We start from the raw sequence: 19,748 nt of genomic DNA, 5'->3' as shown, positions 1-19,748 counted from the left end.
TTTTAAGAACTTTGTGCTGACTTTATTTGTTTAGGTTGAGGGTGACAATTTCACATTTCAAAGCACTGATAGTGTCATATGATTTATTTAGAGTTCAAAATACAATTAAATACAAGCAATCTACTGTTTATTAATCATATATCCAACAGATATTTATTGAAATTAAAAAAAAATGGCCAGTCCTTTTGCTTTTAATGCTATAGATGTTGAGGAAAAAAACAGTTGGAGTCAACCTCAGTGAGGATGTAGGTACACTGCACCTGATGCCGCCCAGTGGGGCAGGATTTGACAATTTAGGGGATCCTGAAACTGTGCTGAGACATTGGTCCCAGCAACTTCAGGCTGGGCTGCCACTGGGATCTGGTTTCAAGTTAGATATAGTCGGTAATATGATTATTCACATTTTACAGTGTAGATACTAAGGTTCAATGCAGTTAAAAAAACTTGTCAAAACTACATAGTTTCTAAATCTTTTTTTTTTTAATAGAGGCATGTTTATTTATTTGTTTGTTTGTTTTTGTTTATACATGCACTGGGTACAGTCAGAAGCGCAGGAGGGTGAGAGAATTCACCAGAGCCAGAGCGGGGAGCAGAGCAGGCAGAAGGACCGAAGTACACTGCTGAGGGAAGCAGCGGGCGGCAGGAGAGGTCTGCGCGCCATGTGGGACCCTCCTCCGGTGACCGGGGAGCAGCCGGGGATCGAACCGGCGCCGCAGAGGTCGCCGGCAGCCTCGCAACCCAGCGCTCAACCACTGCGCCACCGGGGAGGCCCAAAACTACATAGTTTCTAAATGGTGGTGCCTAGACTCAAACAAAGCCCTGTCTTCACATTTGAAACCTGAAATCTATCCATTTTGACTCTTCCTTCATACTACTCTGCTGGTCAGACCTTTAAGATGTTTTCTACCATGGATTAATCTGCATAACTGATTTGGGGCATATAATAGAATATATTTCAGGATTGGGAAACACCTATTATCCTAAATGCTTTCACCAAGAAAAATGTATACAACATTATGTAGGAAGAAGGATCCTATTCTTGAGTTAATATGAGAACTAAGCATTTTGACCAAGTTTGATGGACAACTGCCTCATATGTTGTTGATCATTGATACTTATTTGCCAAGCAAAATGGCAAGAATGACCACTGAAAATTGATTTGGATAAGCTCTGAGGAATTTCTGCAAAGAACTCTTTGTGAAGGTAGACAGATCCCTGGATTGAATTTAACATGCCAAGGAAGACTTACTACCTGGGGTGGAGCTAAGAAATATTTATAAACATAAGTTTATCATCTGGATTTGCCCCATTTGGGCTAATGCCTGAAGGCTGGGCTGCCAAAAAGAAAAAAATTGGAAGAACAATAGCACTTCAAAACCTTGTCAGATGTTACGGAGCTGGTTGGTGATGGAAAAATTAGCACTACTTTTCAAACCTTCTAATAGTGTACATCTCAAAAGTAACAAGCAACTTTCATTTCTACCCCTTCCATCCCAGGTGAGTTCCACAGAATTAGTAACAGTACCCAGTGAGTTAGAAGGAGGCTCTGTCTCTGGTTGGGTTGAGGGTGTATCATGCCAGAAGCTCTGAGATCTGACACAATAGAAGCAGTGCTCAGCATAAGCAGTATTGCTTGGGAGCATGTATTGAAGAACTCCTGTGTATTTCCAGGAGTATTCAATGGGAAGATGTTGAGGAGGAGATTTTACTTGTTGAGAAAGAAATTAGTAAAATGTGGGTCTTATAGAAAACATAATTCTGCGTGAATTCCCAGGTTATGGTTATCTATGGATATTTGAGATACAAGTATTATGGTGTTACAAATAACACATTCTGTATAATATAACTGCTTCCATATCAGGACATGTTGCATGTGCTGTATTGTTTCTGATCTTGTTGTAACAGATTCTGTATAACAAATTACCTTGGACAGTAACTAAGCTTCATTATTCTTGATGCCAGCTCAGAGTAGTCACTGTCCAAATCGTATTCATTCTTTAAGGTCCAATATCAAATGTGTCTTTTTTCATGACACTTGTGTAATTCCCCTATCTAGAAAAGACAACATGGCAGAGTAGGAACAAAAAGCCACCTTGAAATCCTGAGATCATGTTAGCATTTGAATCTTGGTCACAGCTTAGAAGTCACTTTACATCTCCAGTCTTTGCTTTCCGGGTGTAAAAGTAGAATGGGTAGGGCTTCTTCTTTACAGTGTTGTTGCAAAAGTCAAATGAAATCATTTTAAACAAAATGTTTTTAGCTTGGAAATAATAGCATTGTGACAACTTTGCAGCTAATGGAAAGAATGTAGAATTTGTATGTCATACAAGAATATAGGTTTTTAATTTATGTATGACCCTAGATTACATTTGTAAATATGTTTGTTAATATTTAAAATAAAGGAAAACATAATACTTCTATTACAGTGTAAGGGAGAGGTAAAATGAGATAATGTATTTAAAACATTTGCTCCATAAGGGATAATCAGAAAATTTTAGTTTTATTCTTTTTTAAGTAATCTGTCTTTTTTAAAAAGAAGATTCTGTCTTTTGATACTAATCACTTAATATTTTTTTCTACAGCTATTTATACACTTTTCTCATTATCTTTGTAATACTAAGGTATTTCAGAATAAGGTGTATGTTTTATCCATGTCTTTAGCCTTAGCACCAAAGAGCTTAAAAAACTCAAGTATTTATGAATTGAGTGCCTAAATGAAAAAAAGTAAGTAGAAAAATTAGCTCCCTTTCCTGAGAAGCTTTAAGGGACTGTATTGGGAGAGTTGGAAGAAGAGAAACAGCAATTTAAGGTAATGGAAGTCATTACTAACTGTGACTCAATATATCCCTCTGCACCTGCAACACACAGGAAGGCTGGAGACAAGGATCTTCTTATGCTTTTCAGTGCAAAGATTTATTACACTGAATACGCTTATGTCAAAATCTTTGGGCTTCCTAAGGATTAAAGTATATGCAAAAAACAAAACAGACTCAGATAACCCAAATGTCATTTTTTCTGTGCTCATGGGCTACTTTTCTTCACATATTTAAAATTATATTTAAAAATGAAGAGGCCTTTTTGATTGCTGAATAGTATTCCATTGTGTATGTATACTGCGTCTTCTTTATCCAGGCATCTATTTTTGGGCATTTGGGTTGTTTCCATCTTACCTTTTATAAATAGTACTACAAGAAACATAGGGATGCAGCTATCCTTTTAAATTAATGGTTTTATCTTCTTTGGATGTATTCATAGGAGTGGAATTGCTGGGTCATATGGTAACTCCATTTTTAGTAGATTGAGGAAGCTTCACACAGCTTTCCATTGTGGTTTGACGAGTTTGCACTCCCAACAGCAATTCATAGCAACATGGATGGAACTAGAAGGGATTATGCTCAGTGAAATAAGTCATAAAGAAAAAGAAAAATATTGGTTTCACTTATAGGAGGACTATAGGGGAACCAAATAAGGGATCAGGAATAAAATAATAACAATAAATATAAAACCAAAATTAACAGGCAACTATAAATCGGAGACATTCTGCAGGGGAGAGGGATCAAAACAGGGAGGGAAGAACACAAGGGACTATGGTCATGGTGCACAGGTGAATTGGTGGTGGGAATTTTACAGGGCTTACACCTGAGAGGAGAATGCAAACATTGTACAAAAATGAGCAATGGGGGCCTCTCTGGTGGCTCAAGGGATTAAGATGGAACCTATGAAGCTGTCTGCAGCCTCTGCAGCAAGAGTTCAATCCCCGGCCAGGGAGCAGGCCCACATGGTGCAGCAGACCTCTCCTGACTCACCCACTGCTCCCCTCAGTAGTGTGCTTAGGTCATTCTGCCTGTTCTGTTCCCCACTGTCTCTGGCGAATCCTCTTACCTCCCCCATGCCTCTGGCCTGTACCCTCAGCTCTTGTATGTATAAATAAATAAATCTTTAAAAAAATGAACAATGATGTAAAATATATAGAAATAAAAATATATAAATATATTTTAAAATATATGTAAATACACATATAAAACATAAATATAAAATATATAAATACTATATCTATAAATCAATGAATTATGAAGTAATTATGTAAATAAATAATTAAAAAGGTAAAGTTAATGAAACACCAAATAAATAAATAAATTAAATAAATAAATAAATAAAAAACAAGAGACCTACTACAGGAACTCAACTACCATGCCCTCTATGAGTGAACACACTCTATGCATTGTGTGCTCCCACAGCTGCTCCAGCCCTGGGGTGGCCATTAGGCTTGTCTCTTAACTAAAATATCTGGACAAAATTCCCTCTGTAGAAGCCGGGGTCGGGAGAATTAGTTTCAGCAGAGGAGGAAATTTGGGCCTAAATCCTTTCTTCTCTATTGGCCTGGTCTGTCCTTTTACTTCCATAATACCTGGTCCAGCCTGCCTGTGCTTCATTTATTGCAGATTAGTATAAATTGGCCTGATGCAGAAATACATTCTAGCCTTTTACCTAGGTAAGGGAAGACAAAGCGATGCTTCAAGAATGGTGAGGTCTGGAGAAGCTTTATTACTCATGCATGAGGTCTCAGACCTGGGTAGTCCCTTAAGGTCTGAGCACTGGTCTAGAGACAAAGAGTTTCTTTTATACATAACCATCTTACATTGACAGCATAGGTCAGTTAGCATAAAAATTCTTGACAAAAGGGGGAAAGATGCAGATATTTGAGGATGGCCTGGGAGATCAATCAGCCTGGCAGCTGTCTGATCTTGTTAAAATGTAAACTTGTTTAGATATGCTTATTAAGGAAGCATACTTGTTATTTACACTTACTTTGCATTATTTACTGCACCAGGACTATGACTCCTTAGCAGGAAACAGGAAAGATTTTATTTGCTTAGCAGTTCCCTTTCAGGCCTACCAATTGATTTGTGTATATTAGTTATGATTTCCCCCCATAATCCAAAGGAAGGGAAACCAAGAAATTAATCTGAACAGAATGTAACCATTTTCTAACTTTTCTCTTCCTCACTTTCATACTTCTCTGAAATTCCCTCCTAATCTTTGCTGTTCTGGATATTTATTGCTACATGACAAACTGTTCTGAAACCTAGTAGCTTAAAATTGTAGTTTATTTTGTTCACAATTTTGTGGGTGAGAAATTCAGAAAGGGCTGAAGAGGGAGGTTAATCTCTGGTCTATGTAAGTTTCATTCCCCAGGCAACCTTTGTTCCAGTGTGATATCCATAGGAAAGGGAGGCTCAGATTCCCTAACCCACCAAGGAAGGTTAAAGCAGAGCAGCTTAGAAGAAACTAGAAAAGACTAAGGGAAGAGGGCTTAGGAAGAGGGAAGACTTGGAGGAGCCACTTGGACAGTGAGGCATGTGAGGAAGGCGCACTTGCTTCTCAGTCTTGGACTTGAACCAGGGACCTGGGGGACATGGAAGAAGACACTTAGAAGAATGGTAGGTGAGAGACCTATGGGGAGGCTGATTTATGTTTTGATTCTCATCTTTTCTTTTCAGACTTCCCTGGCTCTTTATGCCCTTTCTGGTTTCCCACCAGAAGGTTCCTTAGATGTGTGGCTGTGTGGCAAGCTTTCAGGCCTCAGTGACCCTGCTTTGGGCCAACCCTGTTTGTCTGGGCATTTACCCACAAGGGGTTGGGTAACTTTGGGTGCTTTATGGGGAAACTATTTTTACTATATTCTTTCTCTTCTCTCTATTTCACACAAATTGTATTCATTCATTCTTTCTTTATATATAGTTTACATTATTGTTCTTTTTTTATTTTTTACAAATTGTGTTAGTTCTTTTGTATTGAAGGTCTTATGCATGGAGAGTATGTTTTTCTTTATGCAATAGATAGCAGAACCTATTTAGAACAGGAAGATTTGGGGGTCCTGTCATGCCCTTCATTCTGCCTGCTCACACTTTATTTTACTTACAAAAATGCTCCTTTGTTCCCTTTTTCTCTCTCTCTCCACTAGCATCTAGTTTCCCAGGACCTGTCCACATAACTCCCATAGGATTTTCCATAGCATGGCGGTTTGAGGGTAATCAACTTTTAGCAGAGGTAGTATTCTAAGGGAAAGTGGAATTGCTATCTTTTAAGACCTAGACTCAGAAACCGGACCATCATGATTTCTGTCACATTCTATTGATCATATAAGTGTTAACTGAAAAAGTCTCAAGTGTAGTTAGGCACAGAATTTATTAATCAACGTAAGGATACTCCGTGAGAATTGTTTTGAACAAGCTTAAGTTTAAATTTAGTTCATGTAGCTAAAAACAGTGAGTGAACAGGTAACTATTCTTGATAGGAGGGGCTTCTGGCTTTTAATTGCCAAGATCCTAAGATATGCTAATGCTAAAAGAAGGCTATGCAGGACCTAGTCTCCTTCTATAGGAAAAATACCCTGCAGAAATGCAAAGGCTAGATGCTCATTATTAAATCCTTTGTTTCTTTTTTTTTTTTTTTAACTCTGAAAATACTGACTTATACCTTTAGGCAGCAGATTTTTGCATATACGATGGAAACTGAGAAAATGGCTTAGATAGGAAAACTTACACCTATTTCTGGTTGGAAAGAGGGACCCAGAAATGGGGAACTTCTTAAGGTACACACTTATCTTTTACCTTCTAGAAATACTTAAACTACGGAGTATCTAGGACTTTGTCCTCCTCGCTGGCTTTCTGGTAATACATTTAGCAAAATTTGAGTTACTCATTTAAGTCAGATAATGAATTATAAACTTGATCTTTTAAAAATATTCTCTTGATTATCCAGCAGGTAAATATTCACACAGACACATAGGTATACATTTCCAAGGCATACATGAATTCTCTAAAACCATTATTTTAATCTGTACAGAGGATGACATCCTGATATTCTCCATTAATTTATAAGGTTCTTCTTTCAAAATGGATTTTTTAAAATATTTTGATGTGAAATAATCTTTGTTTCTTTTCTTAATCCATCTTCATTTCCGCTTTACCTGTCTTTTTACATTGAGGATAAGAAATTAGACCTTTGCTAAATCAATTTTATCTTAATATATCCAATCCTCTAGAAAAGAGATAAAAGAAAATAGACCAAATAAAATTTCATTAGATGACTAGCTAAAGGCATTTTTGTGCTTGTGTTTTGAGATGAGAGGCATGATTTTGTTCTTTTGGTTATATAAAACTTATTTTTATATTAATAACATCTTGGATCTTGTATAATTCACCTGAATTTTAATACATGTTCTGAAAAAAATCATGTGACTCCAGAGTTCAAAAATACTTTGGGACTGTCTGTCCCATTGTTCTTTAAACTTTTAAAAAATCAACATTATTCCCCTAAATTTTAAATTATAATTAAATAAAATTGGTTCCAAATATGTAAAATGCAAAAAAAACACAACAATTATGATTTAAGTTCAAGGATTTAGGTGTCCCAGTCATCATTTCACCCCTTCACTGTCCCTCTTTCCTTCTCTACAGAGGCCTCAGAGGAGCTTTCAAGAAGACCTGATAAAATTCATCCCAAACCACCCTCATAATGTGAAAGGATATGAGGTCCAGTTTGGCTAAATGATTTGCCCTTGGCTCTCTAATAAGTACTCATAGCCAACATACACTGAGTAATTAATCTGCATCAGACCTACTGTAAGCACTTTGCTTGGTATATAATGCATCTCCACGTCAAATCTATGTCCCCTTTTCATTGTCCTCATTTTATAAATGAGGAAACTGAGGCCAGAGAGTTTTTTTTTTTTTTAAAAAAGATTTATTTATTTATGCGTATAAGAGCTGGGGTACAGGCCAGAGGTGTGGAAGGTGAGAGGATTCACCAGAGACAGAGTGGGGAACATGACAGGTGGATTTACTAACATACACTGCTAAGGGGAGCAGCAGGTGAGACAGGAGAGGTCTCCTACACCATATGGGGGTTAGCTCCCTGGCTGGGGATCAAACTCAGGCCAAAGTGATAATAGCACTGATATTTAACCACTATGCCAGCAGGGAGCTCCCCAAGGCCAGAGAGCTTACATGATTAGAAGCAAATATAAACAAGATTCAGTTAACACTTGTGTACTATTCATCTGAAATATTACAATAAATTTAAAAATCATAAAGAAATGATACAATTGTGATGGATCATTCATAAATATGTTTCTAGGTAAGTGAAATTGTTAAAGGTGAGTTAATTAGAGTAAGAGTGATTAACTTTCTTACCTGAAGTCAGAAGGGGAGCTGAAAATGATTATATTTGAAGGGCCAAGCCCAGTGAAGCCGATGTGTGCTTGAACTTACTTTAAAACAGAAGGTTCAGATCTTGTGAATTCTCACACATGCATATATGAAAGAAGGAATACATTTTTTAAACACCATAAAGTCTTCAGCTCAAATTTTAAACTCAGTTTAGTCAGATGTACAAATGATTGTTCTATCTCTTGGGGTGGCCTATAAAAGTGAATATTTGTTCAACATTTCAAGATCCTCAAATTGAAAGTGCTGTGTAAATACTGGGCCAGATTAGCCCGCCATGTGTCTCCCTGTGTGCACAGAGCTTTTACTGACTTCAGCGGGTGGAATGTGGTGGGAGAATCTGGCTCATTATTAGTTTTCCTATTTTGATTTGATCAACTGTTGTCAATTACAGACATTGGTAATTACCCACAGAAAAGGAGAGGAGAGAGAAAAAACTTGCTATCATAATATTTATCTTATCAGTTATGGTATTTTCCTATATTGGAAAAAAATATTGTGGTGAATTGTGTAACACAGCAAATACTGATTTTACAGTACCCTTAAGTTGAGTAAATTTTTACTCAGATTTTTAAATTTTTCACTAAAAATCTACCTGATTACAGAGTAGGTCTATTTCACTTATCACTGTACCCTATTAACTTTCCTTTTTCTCCTCTCTACCCACTCAGATTGGCCCCTTAGATTTTGTCCCCTGTGACCAACATCAATGTCCAGACCATTTTTGTCCAAAATGTTTTCTGAAATGATGGAAATGTTCCCTGTTTGCATTGTTTAATGCAGTGGATAAAAGCCACATGTGGCTTTGTGTGTGATTTTTGAAATGAGAATAGTGTGATTGGAAAGCTGATTTTTTTTAAATTTTAATTTTAAATAGCCACATGTATCACATTTCAGTGACATTCAAACTTGTATGCCTTTATTAGTGTGGTAACCTGTTGACTGTTCTAAGAACTGCTAGGGAATTTGTCTTCTCTTAGATTAAACCAAATTAATCGTCTTTATTTTATCCCATTAAAATGTTTTATTGATGCATAGTATATATTAAGAGGTGCACATTTTAAAACTTCTGTGATTTTGCACAAACTGAAGCAACACTAAAATCAAGAGACAACATTGACAGCTTTCTGGAAGATTCCCTTATAACCCCTTTTTGGGTGTGAAGTAGTAGCTTCAAGTAGCATAGATTAGTTTTGCTTGTTTTTGCACTTTATACTTGCCAAATAATGTAGAATATACTTTTGGCTTTCACTTGACCTTATTATTAAGAGAGATATACTGTTTGTTACTGATTTCTGTTCTTTTCACTGTATAGTATTTCCTTGTGTGACTGTACCTCAGTTTATTCACTTTACTACTGACAGACATTTTGTTTGGAGATACTGCCACAAATATTATAGTACTACATGTCTTTGGTGAACATATATACACATTGCTGCTACATACCTAGAATTGGAATTGTGAGTCATGAAGCAGGTATATGTTCATATTCTGTTGATATTGCTGAAGATACTTTCAAAACAGATCATCGAATTTCACTTCTTTATATTTTCTGTATTTCAGCAATAGTTTTCTATTGCTGCTTGTAACAAAATTCCACAAGCTTATTATTTTAAAATAACACAGATTTATGCTTTTACAGTTATGGAGGTCAGACGTCAAAATGGGTTTTCTCCATTGACTAAAAGTGCTGGTTGGGTGGCATTATGTTTTTTTGTTTATTTTTGGCATTTGAATGCTTTATTTATTTATTTATTTATTTATAAATAATAAATTTTATTTTTATATTCCCTATACAATTGCAACCCCCCCATTCTGAACCCAATCCCTCCCCTCCCGCCCCCTACCCCCCAAAAAGTGTCTCTGTTTCAGTTTTTTGTTGATTCTGATTTTCACTTTCTTATAGTTATTCATTTTCCTGGTCCCTTATTTAAGTTTTCTAGATTCCTGCTATGAGTGAGACCATCCGGTATTTTTCTTTTTCTTTTTGGCTTATTTCGCTGAGCATGATCCCTTCCAGCGCCATCCATGTTGCTGCAAATTGCATGTCTTTATCTTTTTTGAATGATGAGTAATACAACCCAAATGCCCAAAAATAGATGACTGGATCAAGAAGATGTGGTACATATACAACATGGAATATTACTCAGCATTGAATGCTTTATTTTTAGCTGTATTATTTTTTATCAAAGTAATGGTGGATTATAACACTGCATGTAATTTAGAGTAATAGATTCACACCTCTTCAGATGTATATTTCTATAATATACCTACCAAAGCACCCGTAATCTGTTACTATAGTCCACTGGAACATCTCTCCTCATTGCTTAGTACCCTCACTCACCCCTTCTTGTAGCCTCAATTATACAGTGAAATTTCTAGGTTTTGATCTGGTGTGGTTAAGTTTTGTCTTTTCCTTTTGTTTGCTTTCTTTATCCCATATATGAGTGAAATCATCTGTGTTTCTCTGATTCTGACTTATTTTACTTACACTATTCACCTCCAGGCACATTCATGTTATTACAAATGATAAGCCTGTTTTGTGGGAGTGTTTGCCTAGGTTTTCTTCTGTCTTTTATAGTTTCAGGCCCTACATCCAATATTTTTATTTTATTTTAAGATTTATTTATTTATGCGTACAAAACTGGGGTACAGGCCAGAGGTGCAGGGGGGTGAGGAGGTGCACCAGAGACAGAGTGGGGAACAGAACAGGCAAATTGACTGAAATACACTGCTGAAGGGAGCAGCAGGCTAGACAGGAGAGGTCTGCTGCGCCATGTGGGTAGCTTCCTGGCCAGACATGGATTGAACTGTGCTGCAGAGGCTGTGGTTAGCCTCACAGGGCTGTGCTTAACCCCTTGCACCACCAGGGAAGCACCTTTTATCAATTTTGAGTTAATTTTTGTGTACAGTGTGAGATAGTGATCTTGTTTCTTGTTTTTGCATGTCCTGCATTTTTCCAATACTATTTATTGAGAGAATTTCCTTTCTCTAATGTGTAGGCTTGGTTCCTTTGTTGTAGATTAACTGTCCATATACATATGGGTTTTTTCTGGGCTTTTGAATCTGTTCCATTTGTCTGTATGTTTGTTTTTGCACCAGTACCATGTGTTTTGATCATTATAGCTTCGTGGTGTAATTTGAATATGGGGTATGATACCATTGTTCTTACTCTTTTTTTTTTTTTAAAGGTTTATTTATCTTTGCATACAAGAACTGGGGTATAGACCCCAGAGGTGCGGGGATGAGAGGATTCACCAGAGACAGTGGGGAACAGAACAGGCAAATTGACTGAAATACACTGCTGAGGGGAGCAGTGGGTGAGTCAGGAGAGGTCTGCTGCGCCATGTGGAAAACCTCCCTGGCAGGGCGGGAAAACGAACTTGTGCTGCGGTGACTGTGGATAGCTTCATAGTGATGCGTCTTAACCTCTTGCACCACCCGAGATGCCCCTGTTCTTACTCTTTTCTTGTCAGGATTGCTTTGCCTATTCTTGGTCTTTTTTATTTCCACACGAATTTGAGTAAAGTTTGTTATATTTCTTTGAAGAATGCCATTGAAACTTTGATAAAGATTTCAGTGATTCTACATATTATTTTGTGCAAGGTGGCCAAAATTTATTATTTTAACAATAATAATTGTTCCAGTCCATCAGCAGGGAATAGTCTTCCCATTTCTTTATGCTTCTCCCTATTTTTTTTAACAATGTCTTAAACAGTTTTCATTGTATATGTCCTTCACCTCCTTTGTTATGTTTACTTCTAGATATTCAACTTGTTTTGATGGAATTGTTTTCTTGATTTCTTCTATCTCCTTTTTATTTATAGAAACAATGCTAATTTTTTAAAATTGATTTTGCATGTAACCTACCACTTTTCTGAACTTTTTTATTGTTTCAATTAGATTTTTAGTGGCACTTTTAGGATTTGTTAAATATTATCACGATATTTTATCATAAACGGATCTTGTGTGTTATCACATGCTTTCTCTGCTTTAAAATCAATATGTTAATATGGTTTATTTTTTCTTCTTGTTGATATGAATTAAATTTAATGAATTTTGGATTGTTGAACCTTCTTTGTGTCCATGGATAAATCCCACTTGGTCATGGTATATGATCTTTTTAATGCATTGTTGAATTGGAAACTAACAGTTGTTTTCCAAATTTATATGGAAATACAATGTATCTAGACTAAAAGAAAAATAAATTGTTCAGATTTACATTGTTTGTTTCTAAGACTCAGTGCCCTTACTATAAAGCCATAATCATAAAGACTGTGTTCTATAGGATACTTGCATATAAAAAAGTAGAAAGTCCATAAACAGACCCATGTATATACAATTGATTGGTTATTGACAGGCTTCCCAGTAAAATATTTATCCATGCTTACTAGAAATGCTTTAATAACAATTGTTGTCAATCCCAAATATTGGTTAGTAAGCAGAAATCTAATATATGTGTGTTGCAGTATAAAATGGTAATGGCACTTTTGAGAAACATTCCATGCTTTTTAATGATAGGGTTAAACATCTAACTACCCTTTGGTTCAGAAATTCCATTCTTATCCGAATATATTTATACAGTAATGTTCATAGTAGCTTTCTATTCATAATAGATCCAAGCTGGAAACAAGCCAAATGTCCTTCAAGAGGAGAATGGATCTATAATACTTATTATAATTATACAGTAGAACATTATTTGTGAACTAAAAAATGCACAACAGATGAATGGATTAATGTCAAAACATTAGGTTGATTGAAAGAATATAGACATTATGATTTCATTTATATGAAACCAATCACAAATGAAATTATTAGACACTTGTTACTTATATAGGGAAAATTGAAGAGGCAAGAAAATTGTTTGAAGTGATGTAAATGTTTCCATTTTTTTTGTTTTGAGGTGTTAGTTATATGCAAGTAACTACACAAGACTTAATGAATTTCATGAAACTGAAATCTCAATATCTAGACATTTATTTATATAAATTATACCTCAATTAAAAATGCTTTTTTGGAGTTGCCTATTTGTTTTCTCTGGTGTTATTTCTTTTGATTTATAGTTTGGTGGTTTTATTTCATGGAATTGACTTTCTTAAAATATTTCATATTATTTTCATTTATTTATGCATACAAGAACTGGCTACAGGCCAGAGGTGGTGGTGGTGGTGAGGGGGGCGGGGGTGAGAGGATTCACCAGAGACAGAGTGGGGAATAGAACAGGTGGATCGACTGAAATACACTGCTGAGGGGAGAAGCAGGCGAGTCAGGAGAGGTCTGCTGCGCCATGTGGGTTGTTCCCTGGTAGGCCAGGGATCAAATTTGCGCTGCAGTGGCTGCAGATAGCTTCACAGGTTGCATCTTAACACCTTGTGCCACAAGGGAGGCCCTATTTCATGATTCTTGATTGAATGTCATATTTGTGTCAGAGAGTCCCTATTTACCTATTTGTTGGTATATTTCCATTCATTGTATTTTACTTATTAATACCTGCTGGTCCTCTGGCCTATACTAGTAACTCATTTTCTCAACATTGAGAATCCATTTTCCTCCTGACATTTGGTATTTTGGATCCTGCATTGTCTCTTTGGTTCATGTCCACACGCTTAATGTTGCAGTCTTCCACAGATCTGTGGTGCTGTGTGTGTTTCTGTTATTGTTGTTAGAAGCAGGAAGTGACTGGTTAATCTGCTAAATTAACAAAATTATTCTGATTTTTGGGTAATTTAGAAGCTACTTCTACCTTTTGTGTCAATTTTCTTCTGTGCAAATTTATTCCAACTATTTTCTATGTGGAGGAGATTTCCTAAAGTTTCTGGCCTAAATTTAACTTCCTTATGCATTCCAGTATTGTAGCAAATTCACAAAGAAAATGGGTATATTTTCTGTTATTTGTGGACATTTGGGTTGGGGCTTTCAGACAAACACATTTGCTCTATTGGCCATCTCGATCCAATTTCCCAAGTCTCTTTTGATTAACATCTGTGTTGCTACTTTATATACTGATGTACCCTCGTGAATCTCATCATTTTTATGAGACCCTATATAATGGTCTTTTGACTTGGTGGTGATGTCATCTTTGGGTGACCTCTTGGTATTTGAAAGGTAGATATTTGGCAAATTCTCAAAGATAGAGAATGCATCAACCTGTAAGGTATAGGCAGTTTTGAAAAAGGCTATAGTTATTTGAACATGGTTGTGTTAGCAAGAAATGGGATTGATGTTTTAGGATTTTTACCTGGAAAGTTAACTATAGACAAAAAACCCCAAAGTGAGACTGTTGAAGAGTGCTACACCACATTGCCAAAATTTTTCCTAAATAATCTGTACCTTGCCTATTTATCATTCTAATGTTGACCTAACACTCTAGGAGGCTGTGTCTATAAATGAAGGATGTGTTTGTGCACTAAATCAAGTGCTATTTGCTGAGGATACCATGACTTCCGTTTGACTTTCTTGCTGATAAAAGCAGATGGGAAAGGTTTTCTTTCGTTGTTTGCTTTCACATTAAAAACAAATACTCACTGCCAAAAAACAGGATTCAAGTTCTACAGCTCCTCCTCACAGCTGTTTATTTAGAGGTGGTCCAAAACTCTCCTAAGAACATGAGAAAGCCATAGGAAGCCAAGTCAAAGCATCATTTGCTAGCTCCCCACCCCTATTTTTTTTTTTTGTCCATTGTATCAGGTTACTTGTAACATTGAGAACTGATAAGGTACTGAATTCATCAAGGATACAGTTTATCGACAACTTTTCCATGTTACAGAGTAAGAAAGTTTATGAAGCCTACATAAATAGGCAACTTAGATTTAGTATTAAAAGAATATTGAAAGAAATTTATGAAAATTTAAAGGCTTTATAATGCCATTTATAATGCCAAGTGTAGAGATATTCTATTCTATTCTATTATATTATAATAAATTGACATTAACCCAATATTTTTTTAATTGAGGTTATAAAAAGAGAGCCAAGGTAAGGGATGGGTCATTATTTGTGGGTCTTCACCCATGTGCTCTCAATTGCAAGACACCACTCAGTCTCAGGGTGCAACAGCAAATGGGGTTATTGACAAAAGGGATATTGGGAAAAAGAAAAACATTTCTAAGGCCACCGATGATTGATGTCTCACCCCCAGATAGTGTTTGCAGTGTCCAGTAATCCAAAACAAAGGCTGCTTATGCAAGATGGCATTGTCCCTTCAATGAGAGCCTGCAGCTGGTGGCATACCAGCAAGCAGTTATCAGAATCCAACTCTTGTTAGCAGCTGGAGTTGCTGACAAGGGGGGCTGCTGAATTGACACCATAGCAGCCCATAGTAGAAATCCAAAGGCAAAACTGGACATCATCACATACCAGACCAGACAGTGCTGGAGGCAACATCACCAGGAGGTGGTGCTGGAGGGTTAGGAGTAGTTGACAGCATTCAGAGGTGGCCAGACACAGTTCAGCAGTGTTGGTCACCGCCATTCACCAGGAGGTGATTCCAGAGTCATCAGTTTGACAGCTTTTTGAGAATTGTTGGCATAAACACAAACATCTCATTTAGAGACACTGGGTGCAGACAAGTGGTATTCTTTGCAGGTAATGTCAGGCAGGGCTGGAGGTAGGTGTAGTGGCTAAGTCTCTGTGAAAGTTTATAGAGGTCTTGAAGTCTACAGAGATCTTGGTGATATCTGCAAATGTCTAAAGAATTCTCTGCTAAGGACTCTGGAGATCTCAAATCCTGATGAATCTGTTAAGGATGTAGCTACCTACTGAATGAATTTTTTTGAAGCTCTTTGATGAATGAAACAAGTTAGCTACTTCTCTGCTTCTATCTTCTTCAGGTTCCCCACCATTCAAGCTTTATTGGGCTATTTAAAATCCCAGCCGTTTGGTGCTGGTTAAGCATAAATAGGACCAGTCTACTTGCAGTCCTCAGTGGTCTTAAAAACCTTGAATGACACCAGTGAGAGCTTGAACCTGATTGGCCCATTGAGAATTTAAATCTCATTGGTTCCATTTTCAATCTCAGTGCTGTTGCCTTATTCAAAAGTGAAATGCTGGCCACCTTTATAAACCTGACCTATGCTGAGGTCAGGGCAGCCTCATCAGCACAGGGGAGCCATGACAGGAACCAGTTTCAGAGGGATGATTACTGCATCTAGCATGCTTCAGCAGGGCCAGGTATAGTGATATAGTGGTCCCCCACAGCAGAGGAGCCACCTGAGTGCAGGCTGCTGCTCAGAGCCTGCCATGCTGGCCTTGCATGTGATAGGCCTCTCTCCTAGGCTGGGGTAAGCCGAGCCACTGGAACCCTAGGACTAGCTTGTTCTGGAGTAGGGCAAGGAAACCATAACGCGGCTGCTTGCAAGACTGGCCTGGGAGGCTGCCCTTAGGCTGCATTCTGAGGCTGAGGTAGGGCCCCTGTAATAGTCACATTGGTTTGTAACTTTGTATAAGTTTATTTATTATTATTTTTTAAAGATTATTTATTTATACAAGCACTGGGTACAGTCAGAGGCGTGGGAGGGTGAGAGAGAATTCACCAGAGCCAGAGTGGGGAGCAGAACAGACAGACTGATGAAATACACTGCTGAGGGGAGCAGCGGGTGTGGCAGGAGAGGTCTGCGTGCCATGTGGGACGCTTGCCAGTGGGTCTGCAGAAGAACCAGCTCTGCAGAGGCTGCGGGCAGCTTTGCAGCCCAGTGCTCAATCGCTGCGCCACTGGGGAGTCCCTATATAAGTTTAATTTGTACAACATAATTTGACTTCTGTATACAGTATATTGTGTTGCCTGTTTCAAGTCTAGTTTCCATCTATCACCATACAGTTGACGTCCTTTTGTATTTTGGCCTCTCCAAACTCCTTTTCTTCTGGTGATGAACAAACAAAATGAAACAAAACAGATTAGTGATTAAATCAATCATTTTTATGAAATAGAATTTTGGTGTAGTATTTATAGCTTCTGTAAAATAATGTGATAGACTCTTCTGACTTTATTATGGTAGTCACTGAAAAGAGTTTAGAATCTCATAATTCTGTAATCCAGAGGTTAACATCTTAAGCATTATAGTCACTATCTAGATTTAATTCTCTATTTTAAAGATTATGCACTTTTATCAATATATTTTATTTTTATTTAACATTCTACCTTCAACAATATTTTAATAGACAATTTGTTAATATGAATAAAATTTTCCCCTCTGTTGAGCAATGTTTTTCTCTTTCTAATATAAATTACAGTAATATAATCAACATTGTTGCAAATATATATGTTATTAATGATGTGTCTAATAATATTATTTTCTTGGGGTTAATTTTAGATGGAGAACACTTTAAAGAGGTGTATTAGTTATCTTGTTATAGCTTTTGCGTCCCAAATTATTTCTAGGATATTGCTGGTTCTAGGAGGTATGTATTTCCTTATTCTCTCTTTAATCCAAATAGCATTTCCCTGGATGTTGAAGACCATTCTTCCATCAGTGTCATAGTTGCATTGCATTTTTGAAGCTGCCAAACCATTTTCCAGTATCCATTTGAATAATCTGAACATTTTCTCAGGCTCTTAGTAACTCCTGACAATACTTAAGTTATTCCTAGAAAAGTTGCACTAATTTATATTGCCTCCAATGTTATCATAACTATTATAGGATATTATTATTTAAATTTTTTGATCAATATTAAAAATGTCATTTAGGTGATATTTTAACTGACATTTATTTGTTCAGAAAATTTCCCAACCTTTTGCATTTCTTTTTGTGAAATATACACTTAGGCCATTCATTCATTTTTCAAGTGGTTTATGTTTTATATCTATGTAATTTTGGTTAATTAGAAGTATGTAAAAATTGACACAAGGCATTACCATATTTCTAAAAAGTGTTCTACTTTAAAGTATTTTAAAAATTTATTTTATGAACTAAACTATTTACATATATTTTAGTAAGAAAATGTGTTTTCTTTTTGATTGCTTTTAATTTAGATCATATTTAAATTTTTAACTTTTGTTTTTTTAGATTTTTTTATTTTTATTTATTATGCATTCAAGAACTGGGGTGTAGGCCAGATGTGTGGGGATAGGAGGAGGTGAGTGAGAGGATTCACCAGAGATAGAGTGGGAAGCAGAACAGGCAGAACTACTGAAATACACTGGTGGGGGGAGCAGCAGGTAAGACAGGAGAGGTTTGCTATGCCATATGTGGTTTAGCTCCCTGGCCGGGATCTAACGCATGCTGCAGTGTCTGTGGACAGAGTCATAGGTTGCATCTTAACCCCTTGTACTGCCAGGGAGGCCCCATGAATTGTTAACCTTTAAATAAAATCTTTTCATGCTATAGACAAGGCTTAGTTGGCTAAATTTTTCTTTCATGGAATAAATATGCCCATATGCACAATTTTATGTCTTTTATTTCTTTTTTTATTGCTTATTTCATAATCATAAACTTAACTCTGTAATCGAGCTATTGATAGACTTGGGAGAGAACAAAGATTATAGGATATTTTAAGAAGATGGGGATGAAGGAGTGCTCTCATGAGCGACAGAAGGAATGGTCTGATAGTTAATGATATAACACAAGTCACATTTATTAGATTTGTCCATAGTCAGCAATCATAAATTCTTCTTGCTGGCTTTGCCATTCCTAGACCCACAGACCTCTATGGCTTCTACAATATTAATGCCGTCCTTTACCTTGCCAAGGACCACATGCTTTCCATACAACCACTCAGTCTTGGCAGTGCAGATGAAAAACTGGGGACCATTTGTGTTGGATCCAGCATTTGCTATTGACATGCTTTCTGAATCTGTATGTGTTAGGTTGAAATGCTTATCATCAAATTTCTCCCCATAGATGGACTTCCTGTCAGTGCAATTATTGTGTGTGAATTCACCATCCTGACATGTAAATCCTGGAGTAATTCTGTGAAAGCAGGAATCTTTATAACCAAATCTTTTCTCCCCAGTGCTCAAAGCACTAAAGTTTTCTGCTGTTTTTAAAGCTTTGTCTCTAAATAGCTCATAGTAGAAGAGGCCAAAGGGCTCATGGTTGACAGAGATGTGGAAGAATATGGTGGTGTTCATCATGGCTGCTGGACAGGGGATCTCCGGCAGTGGTGGCATCTGCATGGTGTGTAATTTTTTTTATTTCTTAATTCTTCCTTCAAATAATATCCAATTACATATTCTCTGTTACTTACAGCTAACTTTATTCAGATAAAATTTCAAAATATTTTGTATGCAATTAGCACTAAGCAGTGATCTGTATTTAATTTTTTAAGACTTGTTTAGATTCTTTTCTTTTCTAGTGTCTAGCCTCAAAATTTTGTAATGTCAGAAGATAGGCCATCCGAGATTAGTTGCATTTTTTAGGACTCCCCTGGTTTGAAGTTACCAGACTAGGCTTAGCAAACAGGTTTGAAGGATTTGATCTGATGACTTGGAATTGTAGGTGCTGAGTTTTTGCCCAGACTGAATATGATGCTATCTATTTTGCATTTCAAGCAAACTAGCTCAGTTGAGTCCATGGATCTGTCATC

At 36.8% G+C, this 19,748-nt stretch overlaps 1 protein-coding gene across 1 annotated transcript; it reads right to left on the bottom strand.

Moving 5' to 3' along the window:
• Nucleotides 1-18,822: 18,822 nt before the first annotated feature.
• Nucleotides 18,823-19,338, bottom strand: LOC311185033 (peptidyl-prolyl cis-trans isomerase A-like; the record flags this gene model as incomplete). The annotated part of the gene is made up of 1 exon (XM_084255392.1): nt 18,823-19,338. One exon carries the CDS (start codon nt 19,336-19,338, stop codon nt 18,823-18,825), a length of 516 nt encoding a protein of 171 aa, XP_084111518.1.
• Between the last annotated feature and the right edge of the window lie 410 nt (nt 19,339-19,748).

The sequence above is a fragment of the Talpa europaea genome, assembly GCF_964194135.1.
Source record: "Talpa europaea genome assembly, chromosome: 1".
NCBI lineage: Eukaryota > Metazoa > Chordata > Mammalia > Eulipotyphla > Talpidae > Talpa > Talpa europaea.
This window is presented reverse-complemented; position numbering and strand designations above follow the sequence as displayed.